The following is a 15809-nucleotide window of genomic DNA, read 5'->3' on the forward strand; positions in this document are numbered from 1 at the left end:
TTTTTGACATGTTGGCAACTAAGAAGGCTTTTTAAAATTATGGCCTAAATGTATCTGTAGAGTGAATATGATCAATTTGTGACCTCTTGTGTACTCTGTGATACAGAGTATTGAGTCCCCATGGGTGCAATGTGAGGGAGACTAGGGTTATGTAATTAGAGAGATTCATTCTTTTGTGGTGAGTTGGTCTTTCTTCTAGATACCACTGGAAAAGGTTAATACACTGTTTCTTAAATTGCCAGTTAGTTATGGAGAATGAACTATCAGTTCTTTATCTTTGTGGAAAGAAAAATTGGAGCCCTGATAATGAGAGCTGAATTCCTGATGTGGGGCCTCTAAAAGTTCAGAGATAAGGGTGGACCCAAGCTGCCAAGTTTGGGACTCCTGTTTGGAAATGGCAAAATTCCTCATAAGGAGAAGCAATCGTAGCAATCCTATATATGTATTTCATAGATTCTCCCAAAGTCTTGCCAAGAGATATCCTTCACCCTACACAGTAAAAATTAAGAGGGAGAACTTGCTACAAATCTAGTTGATACACTGGAGAAAATAATAATTCTACTTATAACTTAGCGGCAGACTGATAAAGCGAATAAAGTTTGACTCAACATGCAGTTACAGTGTTGTCACTGTTTACTCTTTAAAGCAGGAGGAACTCAGAAAAGACACTTCTGGTTTTCTGCCTATGTAAAATGGCTCCTAATAATCATTTTACTACCATGAAAACGAAGACCAAGGGTCTGTGGGTATAAATGTGATCTGTTAAGAGAAATGAGTAATCTGATTTTATTGGGTGTAGATATTTTCATAGAAATGCTCAGCACTAATGAATACATCAAAAACCATACTTTATTTTATGTATAGCAATACAATTTACATATTAAATAACACTATAATAGAATGATTTCATATAGTTTTAAACAGAAGAAAAAAGGGAAAAATTTCAGGTTACAAAACCCCCCGAACAAATTAAAAAACCAAAAAACCAAAAAAACCACTTTTTCCAAATGGGTCAATGCAACGACTGTATTCAGTGACTAATTATGTCTAATTCCTATTGCACAAATGGTCAATGAAATTAAAAAAGAAAACCCAACTTTCACAATCACTTCCTCAAAGAAATAACACATGTGGGATTCTTTTGGAATGCAAAGATGGTTCTTGCTACTTCAATACACAGAAAGTTGAATTCACATTATCCACCACAAAGGAAAAAAAAAAACAAAAAAACTATGACAGAGTTGAAACTAGAAAAAAATTAGCTTTATATGAAAATATAAAATTCTATGATTATATACCATAGATACAAAGTTCTCAGAAGATGCTTATCCAAGCAACAAAATATTTACAGTTTTAATGATTTTAGCTATTTCAAAATGAAGTGAAAGAGACATGAATCAACATGAAGGCTGAATTTTTTTTTTAGAAACAATGGCTGCTTTCTAGTTTCAAATGTCCTAACAAAAAAGGAGTCACTACCCCAAATGTTGGAGAGTTGCGACATTTTATAAAATCGGCTGTCTCCTTTTCTGGAGATGTTTATTTCTTAAAACTCAAGATATTTTTCTTGAAATTAATTATCCTCTGTAGAAAATGCTTCCCTTTGCAAATATTTAACAAAAATACTAAAAACAGTTTAACAGCTAAGACAAAGTAGAGGCCAAATATCATTATTACAATTCCTTCCTATTTGTAGCATGCCTTCTTTCTAGAGATAAGTAAAGCCAATATTGTATGTTAAGTGGCAACTAAGGGCAAGCGCAAAGGGGTAAGTGAAATTACAGCTGTTGAAAAAAAAAAAAAAGCAGGCATTTTCCCTTCATATAAAAATTCACTGGCACCATTTGAACATAAACTTTAGGACATAGCAGTTGAAAATGCATTTTCCAGTATACCTGCTAAATTCTTAAGACAAACTACATTTTGATTATTATTTCTTAAATTACGATGAGTTTGGGTTTCTTTTTTTAATTTTTTGCTTAGAATTAGTAGTATGTATCTTTGGTAAATTGGTATCTATATTTTAATTTTTAAATACAGTGTATATGCATTTAAGAAAAAATTCATAACAAGGCAGTTGTGCTGTGTCAGTATAAAGTAATTAAGGTTATTTGCTGATTTCAGTATGTCACTCTGGGCTAAAAACTGCAACAGCCAGACCTTAAATGCCATAACCCTCTCTGACCTTGCTGGACTTTTCAACTCGAAATAGACTCTAAAAGCACCAAGACATAAAAATTAGGAAAACCAATCCACCTAATTTTAATCATCTTGAATTTCAGAAGGAAACTTTTTTTTTAAATATGAAAGATGATATTGTGGCTTTTAGATGAAGGAACGAGTTCTCTTGATGGCAATAAGGTGTGTTTTTTCTGATGTCCAGCATGGCCACTTGTTCTGATCTTTGCAATTCAGTTTTGAATGATGTGTGCATTCTGCTTACCTAGAGCTAAATTCATACACTCCCAAAAGCTTACTTTATAACATAGCACAGATTAATTTGCAATAGCTATTTCCTTTCCTCCTGAGTGCAAGTGGTAATAACCTTGCTATGTAGTTAAGCGATGTGCTTATGTCTCAAAGAGAACACCATCTTTGCCTCTGGAAAGATGCAAGCATGTATTTGCCAATAACAGATGAAGAATAATAGTGAGGATACACTCCATGGTCAAAGTGAGGAACGGCTGAACATAACTATCCTCAGTGAAGTGTGTTTGGACCACTTTGGCAAGATGGGCAAATAGCAATTGCTCATAGTTCAGTGTGTCGGGATTTGTAGACTTTGGTTCAAGACCGCTACAGACACACAATTGCTCACAGAGAACTTCTAAGCCATCCTTGTAATGTTTCTATTGTATTTACTAGCTCTCTCTCTTTTATCATGATTCTGATACCCCTGGAAGAGATGGTCACAGAACTGGAGGGTATGCATTCCATGAACTGAGCCCTCTGTAATAGCACAGAAGGGAACACTTGCCATGTGTCTTGTAACCAGTGTTTACTTTTGTTAAGAAAAAATGACAGTGGGACCATGAACCCCAACTTGAATGTTACTTCTGAAAGTCAAGTCCACTGTACTATCTACTGAGAAGAATTAGCTCATATCAATACTCTGTACAACTAGAGGAACCTACTTAATTGAGTAAAATGATCCAGCTTTTGCCATGATGTGAAACCCTTCCCTTACTGATTTCCCTCAGCCAGCCGGCAACTGTAGTGTTCCTGTGTTAAAGCTTTTTTTCTTAAGTGTTAGGCAGAGCTTCCTTGTGTCACCTCTGATGGGAGCAGAGGGGCGGTAAAGGTGTCTGTGTCCTCTAGCACACGCAGCTTAGCAAACTTGGCTCACTTGTACGTCTTTTCTCAACCTAGCCCACACAGTTCGTGAACAGTGGACTGTTCTGTGTGGCTGAATCTATGTGATGAAAAGACGAGATGAACCCTGGCAAGTTATGTAGTTCACGAAAACTCCGTTGACCTGGCCTATGTCTTAGAAATCCTGGGCTAGTCCTGTAGCCTCTCTCTCCTTAGTAGCTTTGCTCCTTCAGGTCCACTCTGACAAACTTCATAGAAACCCAACTCAAGATAAACAGAATCTCAAGGCTGATTATCATGAAGGTTTTAATGCCTATCCAGATGGTATGATAATAGCCAGTATGGACTTTTGGTTGAAGTTTATTGACATAAAAAATAACCAAAACCCTTTTCTTCTTAATAGGCCCAGTTCTGGTGATGGTTTCACTTCTGACAGAAGCCATCCCTCAAGAGCAAATGTGCAGTCGAAGAAACAGATCTCAGTAAGTAGCCTATTTTTCTAAATAACTGAACTGAAATTTCTTATTAATGCTCCTAATTTTCCCATGATGTACAGCAGGGTGAATATGGCTCCAAGAAATTACTTCCTTGGGCTCTGTGTCATGATGAGCAGTCTCTTTTTATCTGTTCTTGAGGCTGAACTACACAAAAGCATACAAAGCTGTCTCCTATTTTAAAAAACTGTTTGAAAATGTCACTATCACCTTTCACTCAAGATTCTAATTTTCTCTCTCCAAATCAGGTTTATCCATGTGTGGGAATCTAGATAGTCCCAAAGACTTTTGCTAATACAGTATTTTCAGTTTAATCCTAAGTAGAAGAATGCATGTAGTTATGAGATTTATCATGAAACATTTGGCAAAAAAAAAGGAAAGAAAAGAATGTAAGAATGTTAGCTATATAGGTAGTTTTTATTAGACTGCTATAGGAGTAATAGGAATATTTTAGAGGACTAGTTTCAAAATTACACACCTGCAAAGATTTTCATTATTCCACCTGCCATGAGGTATGCTTTTATAAACCATGAAGGATTAATGGAGATTCACTAAAGGGATTCATAACTGGAGTTATATAAAATATTGCCATCTCTCTTTGGTAAAAGATGGCCCTGATTTTGGGGTGTAGCTATTTCAGAGAGTCAAAACGGAAACAACACACACTGTCCACATAGCTACTGTGAAAACTGTAATACAGAGATATCTTTTATTTTGACACAATTGGGCATTCTTTTTAAGCTATGAATGTAACTTTGTAACTAATAAGTGATGTTCACATGAAACAACTCAAACCTTCTAATTTCTTAATGGCTATCTTCCCCATCATAAATGAAACTGTTTCAAGGCCATGAGGTTTGATAGACCTTCAGAGTAGCTTCCCCACACCAGCTATTCTTTAAAAGAAAACAGTGCTCATCCACTCCATTAAACTGCAGAAGGCATACAGTATCGAACAGTGCCTTGAAAAAACAGAAGAGGAGAACTGAGGAAAAGTACAGCATTGCCTGCTAGTAGAATGCAACTGCTTTAGCAACAACAATAATAATAATTAAAAAAACCAAGATTCACTGTCATAACAAAGACCTTCACTGTACTTAATTAAAAAGTAGCATGTGTGCTGTCACGGAATGTCACATCAGGGTTTGCTTTAGTATTATAGGCAGTAACACTGATCAGATAGTGCAAACTAGGTAAAACCGCGTTTCACTGTGTGAAATGAACAGAGGTGCAAATGCTCAGTAGGATACCATTAAGACATAAAATGGCAAAAAATAAATATCAAAACTTTTTATCAGTGTAGAAAAGTAACCGGGTTATTGTATAACGTAGAGTCTGGCAAAAAAAGGCCTCAAAAAAGTTCTCAGTCTTCAGAAGTTTTACAAATTTAGCGCCCTTTCAGGATTCTGCTCACACTAGAGATTCCATGCTCTCGGCAGGGTCCGATTCATCTGCCATGAGAACAGCACCATTTTTGTCCACTGTCATGGGACCATTTCCATTTTCTTTAGTGCTGACCAAGCTGAGCATTGCTTTGTAGACAAACTGGTATTGTTCCTGGAAAACAAGAGGGAGACAGTTTTTTGAGCCAAAGAGCAGCTCCATCATTTATTTCATCTCAGGTGGAAATACTGACTAAAAATGTAAATGTGAAAAATATACTAGAGAAACAGGAATTATGTCTCTGCTAGTTCAGACACTTAAAAAATAATCTCTTGAATCCTTTATAATCAAGACCTACACCTTCTTCATGTCCTTTTGATCCCTGTTACCTTGGAATGAATTCTCGGTGTTGAAAGTCCACTAAGATAATAGGATATCCATATTTTACAATCAGAGGATACTATATTCTAGAAAGCAGAGTTTCTCAACCTCAGCCCTTTGGACACGTGGGCCAGCTAATTCTTTATTGTGGAGGGCTGTCTTAGGCATTGCAGGATGTTTTAGCAGCATCCCTGGGCTCTACTCACTTAACCCCATCTCCGGCTGTGACAACCAAAAAAGGTCTCCAGACATTGCCCAACACTCCCTGGGGGGAAAAGTCACCCCCCATCAGAACCACTGTTCTAAAGGGTGAGGCTGAGTTTCAAATGATGTACAAGTTTCACAAATAAGCAAAGTACTTACAATGTCTGTGAATACTCCAGGCCTCATCAGATTGATCATTTTTGCAACCTGGAACACATCCACAGCATTTTCATTCTCCAGTTGTTGGGACAAGGTGGTAAGGGCACACAGCATTCCTGCGGAAACTGCACCGTACCTTGGGGAGGCAAAAAAAAAGCTATTTCAGATTCACTAAAGGACAGAATATATTGGAACCAAATTACCATCGCCTATTTCCGTAGAAGCTAGGTAGACTGTATTGATATCTACTCTAGAACACAAAAATGAGTGAAATGCTGGACGAGGGCAGAGATTTAGAGGTTAGCATAAAGGTGACATTTGTTTCTGAATGTGACGTCTCTCAAGACGGGCTTACCAGATGTTTAGCTTGATGTCTAATATGAAGTTAGAAGTTCAAAATTAGACTTGGGAGGGCTGTAAGAAGATCTGATGTCGGGGACAAGCTGGGTGATATAGTAGGAAAGATAATACGAGAATCTTAACTAGAGGCTATGAGACAAGTAGAAAGTGGTGAAAGGCTCTGGAAAACATTTTTTTAACAACCCCGAAGGGCTAAATTGAACTTCCAGAATATGAATAAAAATGGAAATATGTGGCTCAAAATGCAGTCAGAGAATTTCCAAAATGAGTTTCATATTTAGTAATTAGTTTTGGCACTGAAGTGGAAGTTTCCAAGTATGAGCACCTTCTATAAAATTCTTGGAAAAATATGGTTCTCTTTGCTTCACACACAGGCCCAAAAAAGGCTTAGAAGGGTAGCAGACTTTTTCATCAGGCCAGGTTGGCATCTTCAGTTTTTACAGGAACCTGTGTGGCACATAGTTTCCATATTAATGATGAGAAAACAGATGGATTAAATGAATTGTTCAAGGAGGTGTTGCTGGTTGGTGGCAGAAATGAGACTAGAATTTAGATGCCCTGTGTCCACTGTTCTGTTAATAACTATTAAATATTGTTTCTAAATTTATTCTTACATGAAATTAAAACAGTACAGATGTTTTTACTTCTGTAATGCAAATAAAGCCAACGTCTCCCTAACCACCACCCCAACTTCAGAGGTAATCTGTCTAATGGAAAAACTGTTATGCATTTAGGTACAGCCTTCCTAGATTTAAGGGTATCAGTACATGTCGATCAGGCTCATCATTTCATCTGCTGCATGCATACCGGATGTCCTCACTTCCCCATGGATGGACATTTAGCTTGTTTGTGCCTCGTGCACATAGCAGAGCAGTACAGAGTAGCACCTCACCGTGAGGAGAAGAGCTAGGTCACAGGTATGCCCATTTAGTTTTAAAGACACTGCGGTATTTCTCTCCCATGTGTTGTTACCTGTCCATACTCCTCCCAGCCAGAGAATACTAGTTTCTCCTCATCATTTTAAAGTTTGGCTTTTGCCAGTCTGATGTGTGAAAACTTGAATCTTACTGTTGGTTTAATTTGCATTTCCTTGGTTGCCAGGGGAGTTGAATATCTTTCTATGTTTACTGACCCATCTGTATTTCCTCTTCTGAAACTGCCTATTAATATACTTTGGCCATTTTTCTATTGGGTATTATATCATCTACAGTACGTGTTGCAAGTAGTTTTTTCAGTCTCTACTTTCTCTTAGCATTGTTTGTGGTTGTTTCTGTTAATGCTGAAATGTAGTTTAGAGATAATCAAATTTATCAATCTTTAACTTTTTTGGAATCTTGTTTGTTAATGCTTTCTTTACCCCAGTATTTAAAAAATATTCTCCTATATTTTTCTACTTTTTTTTTTTTTTACATGTAATTGTCTAATTCATTGGAATCTTATTCTTGTTTTGATGTAAGGTAGGGGTCTGAACTTAGTTATTTTTCCAATGGATAACCACTTGTGCCAGCATTTTTTAACTTATATTTATTTGCTTTATTAATACTCATTTTAAAATGTGCTGATTTGGTTTATTTAACAAATAATGTGAACAAAGTTTCAGAAGGAATAATATCACAAAATTCCATGGTTAGACAATGCCACAACTATAGTGCAAATTTTGCTTTGTTTTCCAACCTAACATTTACAAAAATGGTCATCTTTAGGGATACAAACCACACTTAGCTTTCACCATGAATGTGACCTATAAAATCAATTATCAGAGACCACATCTAGAAACCACAACATTGTCTACTTCCAGCTCATTCACAGGATCACTCCCCATGTACAAGCTCTCCCACCACATGGGAATCCAATATTCCATTCCCCACTTTCCATCCATCAGCCCCTAACATTCCTCATTCCTACTGCCTAGCCTAATTTCATCCCCATTTACTTATTTAAACCTATATTTATTAAGACAAATGATTCCTAAGTCTGTCTCACCTCTTACTGTATCTCCTGATCAAGACACCAATCCCAGTGACTCAAAATTGTTCCCTATTCAGTGGGTGCTTCAGATGAAGCACATGATTAGAATATTGATCCTCATCTAAATACAGAATCACAAAACTCAGTAACCTCCTAATATATCTGGCAATCCGACTATACCTAGAGAACTAGTCTTCTGTGCTCCATAAACATGTTCAGCCTTTTCTGAATCTTTTCCATCTCACACATACTCTTTCACTTTCCACGTATGGGATTGACGCCTGCTACACTGACAGATTACCTGAGCGTACGGTTTTGGGCTGCACGCTACAGGCCTGCAGGCCCTGTACTTGCCCAGCCTCAAGACCAAAGAAAGAGCCCGAGTCAGCAACAGAGACACCGATGGTTTAATGGATGGGGGGAGCTTACATGTCTGAAGCAAGGTCCTGGAGCGACAACCCACTGTATGCAGCAGACTGCAGCGGGCAGGACATGCAGGACATGGCAGCAGTCTTTGCTCCCTCTGTGCCAGCATTTTTTATTGAATTGTCTCATGTTTCCTCATTGATTTGAGCTGCCTTTTTAATCGTCTAAATTCTCATATATGCAGGCCTATTTCTGAACTCTCTATTTTGGCCCTTTAATCTGCTTGTCTGTTTTTTTATACTGTATTTCCCCACATTCGTTTAAATTCCCATAGGTTTTTGGTTAGTCTTGATACCTGATAAAGCAAGTTTGCACAATAGTCTTGACTGCCTCTATATTTATTGTTTCACTTTTAGTGCTTCAAACATACATATTTTCATTTTTCACTTGTACACTCGTTTCCCTATTACCTCTACGCTTCTACCGCATCCCATCCTGTTTCATGTTGATTGATACTGGGCTGTCAAGGAACACAAAAAGTTTTGTTGGGATTTTGGTTAGGCTGCACAGAATATATAGATAGAGCTGAGGAAATTAACATCTCTTTGAGTTTTTCTGTTCATGAACACGATGTCTTTTCTCCATTTATTCAGGTCTTTCATAGTTTTCAATTAGATTTTACAGTTTTCTACACAGTCTTTTGCCAATTTCATTTTAGAGTAAATCCTAGGTAGTTTCTGTTACTCCGAAGAATGGCCTCTTTTTGCGACAGTACTGTTTGGTTTCAGTTGATATATAGGAAAGTTATTGATTTTCACGCGGTGAACTCGTATCCAGCCATGCAGAACTCTTTTTAAGTTCTAATAATCTGTGGATTCTCTAGGAAGTTGGATACATCTTTATCTGCTAGCAATGCCACTTGTCTCTTTCTTTTATACTTCTTACATCTTTTGCTTTTACTGTATTGGCTAGGATACAATAGTTTTGTATTCTAACACTGTGAAGAGGTGTCATATTGTGTTCTTTAATGGTAAAGCTTCTAATTTTTTAATATTAAATAAAAATATTTGCTATAGGCTTCTGAGAAGTAACATTTATCAAGTTAAAAAGAATGCTTTTGACTTTTCGTTTGCTAAGAGTGTTTTGTTTTGGGGAAGGGGATTATGAATGGCTGTTATTTTATTGTATGTTTTTGAATATCTATTGATTTAAAAAAATTCCTTTAATAATGTTCTGAATTCACTGAGAGCTATTTTTGGTACCATTTAAGCAGCTCTATATTCCTAGGATAAATCTTTTTCATGATGTATATAATTCTTTTACTATAACACACTGGGTTTTTGACAGTACTTTTTTTAGACCTTTGTACCCATATTCAAGTAAGTAACATTGGCTTATACTGTTCCATTCTGGTGCTAGCCTTGTTTGTCTTCTTAATCAAGGTTACATTAAATGTTTTCTCTGTGTGCTGTTGTTCAAATGTAGACTGGTCAAAACTTAGTGGGCCTTAACGGGTTGAAAACTCTATGTGCCAGGCTCTCTTATAAATACTTTATATGTGTCAACTTAATTGTCAGAATAACCCAGTACTACAGGTACTATTAGTATCCCCATTTTGAGGTTGAAGAAACAAGGCATATCCAGGGGAAGTAACTGGCCAAGGTCTCATAGTTTGGGAGACTACAGCTTATATTTGAGCTGATACATGTCAATGGCTCAGAACAGAGACTGACTGGTACATTGTGTTCACTAAATAGCATTTACTATGATTAGGTAGGCTTAAAAAAATTATTGGTATAGAGTTATAAATAGTTTTAAATGTTTATTTCATTTCCTTTAAAATACTTCTTGTTTTTAACCTTTTATTAAAGAAAATATCAAATGTGTACAAGGCATAGTAACCCTCACTGCACCATCACTGAACTGAAACAATCATCAGCTCATAGCTGGTGTTGTTTCATGTCAGTTTCCTCCCCATGTATTTTGAAGCAAACCCCAAGGATTTTATTCATTAATAATTTAGCATAAAACTCTAAAAGATAAGGTTTTATCACACCTATGTAAATTAACAATTTTTAAAACATTTGAGAACTACAGATAAATGGTAGATTTTTTTTTCTTCCCAATGATAAATTATGCCTTCTTTTTTTCACCAATTTCCAAAGTTGTGTCTTTTTTAGTAAAATTTAAGCAAGGAAGTCTATCTCCTCCTTGCCCCCATTTCATTACTGTTTGCTTTTCTTTTAATTCCTTGTACTTTTTGTGGCTTCATTTGGTTCTTTTTCTGGCTTCTCAAGTTGAAAGCTTATTTAAAAAGTTTTCTCCAATATATGAGGCTTAGGCTATACATGGTTTTCTCTGAGTATATATATCCTATCAGGTTTTGAAATGCAGTGCCTTCATTATCACTTAGTTTTAGGAGTCCGTAATTTCTATTTTCATTACCTCTTTAAACCATCAATTATCTCTAATTCTAGCCATAAGGACTTCAGTGTCTGGGTATAAGAATTTGGGGTCTCATTTCATTGTTGGTTTCTAATTTAATGCATTATAATCAATGAACGTGGCCTTGTATGATATCAGTTTTATGGAATATATGAAAATTCCATTTATGATCAGTAATTATAAATAGACTATTTTGTGTTTGAAGAGACTATATGGTCTCTCCGTAAGTCTCTCTTGGGTACATACTTTTAATATGTATTTATTTATGTATTTAATTTTAGAAATGTTTATTTCTAAATTCTATTTATTTTATTGAAGTCTAGTTGATTTACAGTGTTGTGCCAGTCTCTGCTGTACAACAAAGTGACTCAGTTACACGCATATATAAATACATTAAAAAATATATATTCTTTTCCATTATGACTTATCCCAGGAGACTGGATATAGTTCCCTGTGCTATACAGTAGGAACTTGTTGTGTATACATTCTGTATATAATTGTTTGCATGTACCAACCCCAAACTCCCAGTCCATCCCTCTCCTTCCCCCTCTTCCCCTTGGCAATCACAAGTCCGATCTCTGTGTCTGTGAGTCTGTTTCTGTTTTGTAGATAGGTGCTTTTGTGCCATATCTTAGATTCCACGTAAGTGATTATCATATGGTAGTTGTCTTTCTCTGTCCGACTGACTTAGTATGATCATCTCTAGGTCGATCCATGTAGCTGCAGGTGGCATTATTTCATTCTTTCTTACAGCTGAGTAATACTCCATTGTATATATGTACCACATCTTCTTTATCCATTCATCTGTCGACGGGCACATACTTTTTATATGTCACTATTAGATCAGCCTTGTTAATTATGGTATTCAGATCTTCTCTCTGAATGTTATTGTTCATTGTATCCTGATAATTCATTTTAAGAACTCATCCCTTTATTCAGTTCTTAGAGAATCTCAGCCATTTTTTTTTTTCAGCTATTAATTTCTTCCTCTTTCATCTTTTTTCTCTCTCCAGGGATCACACCCTTAGACCCATGTTAGAACTTCTGTATCTGGCTTCCATATCTGAGTCTGATTGCGGTTTTGTCCATTGTACTACTAGCCCATCTGTCATCTTTTCCATTTCTTAGCCTCTAATTTGTTCCTGTTTCTTAATACATGTTTTTAATTCATCTCATATGGTCTTCCTTTACATCTCTGAGCATATTATTTCAAAATCCAATTATGATTGCTCTATTACCTCTGATTCACTGTATTTTTTCGTTCTTGTTCATCATGTTGTCTGTCTTCAGATTCTAAACTGAACCGGGTTTACCTTCTCATTTTAGCAGAGCTAGGAATTCCCCACCCCACCCCCAATCATTTGTATGCATTTTTTTCAATAGGGGAAGAACTTAACCCTTTAATCTCTGCTAAATCTGCTCTAGTGAAACTGTTAGGATTTTTTTTCCCCCTTCAAGCTAACCATAGCCATTCAGATAGGAAAGTCAGGTATTATGTATTTTAACTATGCACTGTGCACTCCATGCGGGATTACTCTGGCCTTTGCTTGGGTTGTCTTTCCTATATTTAGCCATTCTTAAATAAGTACCTAAATAAAAGGAAGTACCTACAAAATAAGACTTTAAACAGGACTAGAAACTAGGTCAAATCAATCAAATGCATAGATACTTTAAAGTATCAGTCTTTAAAGACTGAAAAATCAAAGGCCATTCTCTTTCAGAAGTTTAGGAATTAAGTAGGATTAAAGGAGGTTTGTCAAGTTTCATGCATTTGCACTTCAAATTACAGGGACTTGGTGAACAAGAATACTGTATAAATTCACTGGTTTTGGTAGTTTGTTGGCCACTTTCTCAAAGGGCCCCATTAAGAGCAATACTTCTTTTTTTAACTAGCGCTATGCTGTTAAAATGTATTTTCATCTTCCCCTGTCTGTGCCTCAAAGAAATGAAAGTACTTTAAGTTCCCGACATTCAGTGATGTTTTCAGGTGGCTCTGTCTATATTCATTTTAAGACACGTTGGGGTTCCTTGTATCATCAGTGTGTATAATACTTATGGCCACTTAATTACACTTTTTACTACTTCATCTAATTACAATTATTGTTGTTTTGCTCTTACGATGTTGTTTTAAAAATCATAACCAACAACGCAATGCAGAGGTATAACCCTGTCACTATGAAGGAAGTGAAGCTTCCCTTCAAAATCATTACGGCAGGAAGGAAAAGAGAGCTAAAGCTTCAGTATCCATTAATCCTGGGGAATAATGGCAGCACAGAACCACGGGACTTTAAGAAATTAAAACTTTGGAAGTGAATGAGAAAGTACAGAAAACAAAACACAGTCCGGAGACACAAGGGACAGGAGTGCTTACTGTGAAAACCAGTGGGAGGCAGTGTTAACCGGTGGGATTAAACAGATCTGGATTTAACTATAGCCAGTGCCAGCTTCCTGGCTTGCCCCCTGTGCTGCTGTGTTGGGCCTTGTGCTTTGATGGGTCCCCTACTTAGGAGGGTCCTGCGTAAACTAAACTTCTTAGTTTAACGCTCTGGTGTTGCCATCTGGAAAAAAAATTTTTTAATTTTTATTTTATATTGGAGTATAGTTAATTTACAGTGTTCTGTTAGTTTCAGGGGTACCGTCAAGTGATTCAGTTATACATATACATGTATCTGTTCTTTTCCAAATTCTTTTCCTATTTAGGTTCTTACGGAATATTGGGTATAGTTCCCTGTGCTATACAGTAAGTCCTTGTTGGTTATCTGTTTTATATATTGTAATGCATATATTTTAATTCCAATTTATCCCTCCCCCCCACCTTTACCCTTAGGTAACTGTAAGTTTGTTTTCAAAGTCTGAGTCTGTTTCTGTTTTGTAAATAAGTTAATTTGCATCTTTTTTTTAGATTCTGCATAGAAGCGATATCATATGATATTTGTCTTTCTCTCTCTGACTTAGTTCACTTAGTATGGTCATCTCCAGGTCCATCCACGTTGCTGCAAATGGCATAATTTCCTTCTTTTTAGTGGATGAGTATATTCCACTGTATATATGTACCAGATCTTCTTGATCCATTCATCTGTTGATGTTTAGGTTGCTTCCAGGTCGTGGCTATTGTAAACAGCGCTGCAATAAACACTGGGGTGCATGTTTCCATTCGAACCATGGTTTTCTCTGGATATATGCCCAGGAGTGGGATAGCTGGATCATATGGTAGCTCTATTTTTAGTTTCTTAAGGAACCTCCATACTGTTCTCCATAATGGTTGCACCAATTTACATTCCCACCAACAGTGTAGAGGGTTCCCTTTTCTCCACACCCTCTCCAGCACTTACTGTCTGTAGACTTTCTGATGATGGCCATTCTGACCGGTGTGAGGTGATACCTCATTGTAGTTTTGATTTGCATTTCTCTAATGATCAGTGACGCTGAGCATCCTTTCATGTGTTTGTTGGCAATCTGTATATCTTCTTTGGAGAAATGTCTATGTAGGTCTTCTGCCCATTTTTGGATTGGGTTGTTTGTTTTTTTGATATTGAGCTGCATGAGCTGCTTGTATATCTTGGAGATTAATCCACTGTCAGTTGCTTAATTTGCAAATATTTTCTCCCATTCTGAGGGTAGTCTTTTCGTTTTGCTTACGGTTTCCTTTGCTGTGCAAAAGCTTTGAAGTTTCATTAGGTCCCATGTGTTTATTTTTGTTTTTATTTCCATTACTCTAGGAGGTGGATCAAAAAAGATCTTGCTGTGATTTATGTCAGAGAGTTTTTTAACTATGTTTTCCTTTAAGAGATTTATACTATCCGGCCTTACATTTAGGTCTTTAATCCATTTGGAGGTTATTTTTGTGGATGGTGTTAGGGAGTGTTCTAATTTCATTCTTTTACATGTAGCTGTCCAGTTTTCCCAGCACCACTTATTGAAGAGACTGTTTTTCCTCCATTGTATACCCTTGCCACCTCTGTCACGGATTAGTTGACCATAGGTGCGTGGGTTTCTCTCTGGGCTTTCTATCCTGTTCCATTGATCTATCTTTCTGTTTCTGTGCCAGTACCATACTGTCTTGATTACTGTGGCTTTGTAGTATAGTCTGAAGTCAGGGACCCTGCTTCCTCCAGCTCCGTTTTTCTTTCTTAAGATGGCTTTGGCTATTTGGGATCTTCTGTGTCTCCATACAAGTTTTAAGATTATTTGTTCTAGTTTTGTGAAAAATGCCATTGGTAATTTGATAGGGATTGCACTTATCTGTAGATTGCCTTGGGTAGTATAGTCATTTTGACAATACTGATTCTTCCGGTCCAAGAACGTGGTATCTCTCTCCATCTCTTTGTGTCATCTTTGATTTCTTTCATCAGTGTCTTAGAGTTTTCTGTACAGGTCTTTTACCTCCTTAGGTAGGTTTATTCCTAGGTATTTTATTCTTTTTGATGTGCTGGTAAATGGGATTGTTTCTTTAATTGGAAAATCTTTGTTAATAATTTTTGAGCAAGGGTTCCTACATTTTCATTTTGCTTTGGACTCCCACATACATTATGTAGCTGGGACTGGCTCTGACACTTGGATATGTGTGTACACAGGGCCTAATACCTACACAGGCAGCCCCCATTTCCTCATGCATGAAGCGGGGATCCTAAAGTTACCCCCCCTAGTGGGGTGATTTTGAGGATTAAATGAAGGACTCAATTAGTTGTGATTTGAAGGTGTCTTTGCAGCAGTTGGTACAGAATGCAGTCCATATAT

General features: G+C 36.8%; 1 protein-coding gene across 2 annotated transcripts in view; it reads right to left on the reverse strand.

The window, feature by feature from the left end:
• Positions 1-831: 831 nt before the first annotated feature.
• PTPRG (protein tyrosine phosphatase receptor type G) overlaps positions 832-15809 on the reverse strand; it is a 738734-nt gene continuing 723756 nt past the window's right edge. For both annotated transcript variants that reach the window (XM_060161434.1, XM_060161435.1), the window contains 2 exons: positions 5934-6069; positions 832-5363 (listed from right to left, as the gene is read on the reverse strand). In XM_060161434.1, coding sequence (XP_060017417.1) covers positions 5217-5363; positions 5934-6069 — 283 coding nt within the window. In that variant the 3' untranslated portion in view covers positions 832-5216. The remainder of the gene's footprint in view (positions 5364-5933; positions 6070-15809) is intronic.

This window comes from Lagenorhynchus albirostris, chromosome 10 (genome assembly GCF_949774975.1).
Source record: "Lagenorhynchus albirostris chromosome 10, mLagAlb1.1, whole genome shotgun sequence".
Taxonomy (NCBI): domain Eukaryota; kingdom Metazoa; phylum Chordata; class Mammalia; order Artiodactyla; family Delphinidae; genus Lagenorhynchus; species Lagenorhynchus albirostris.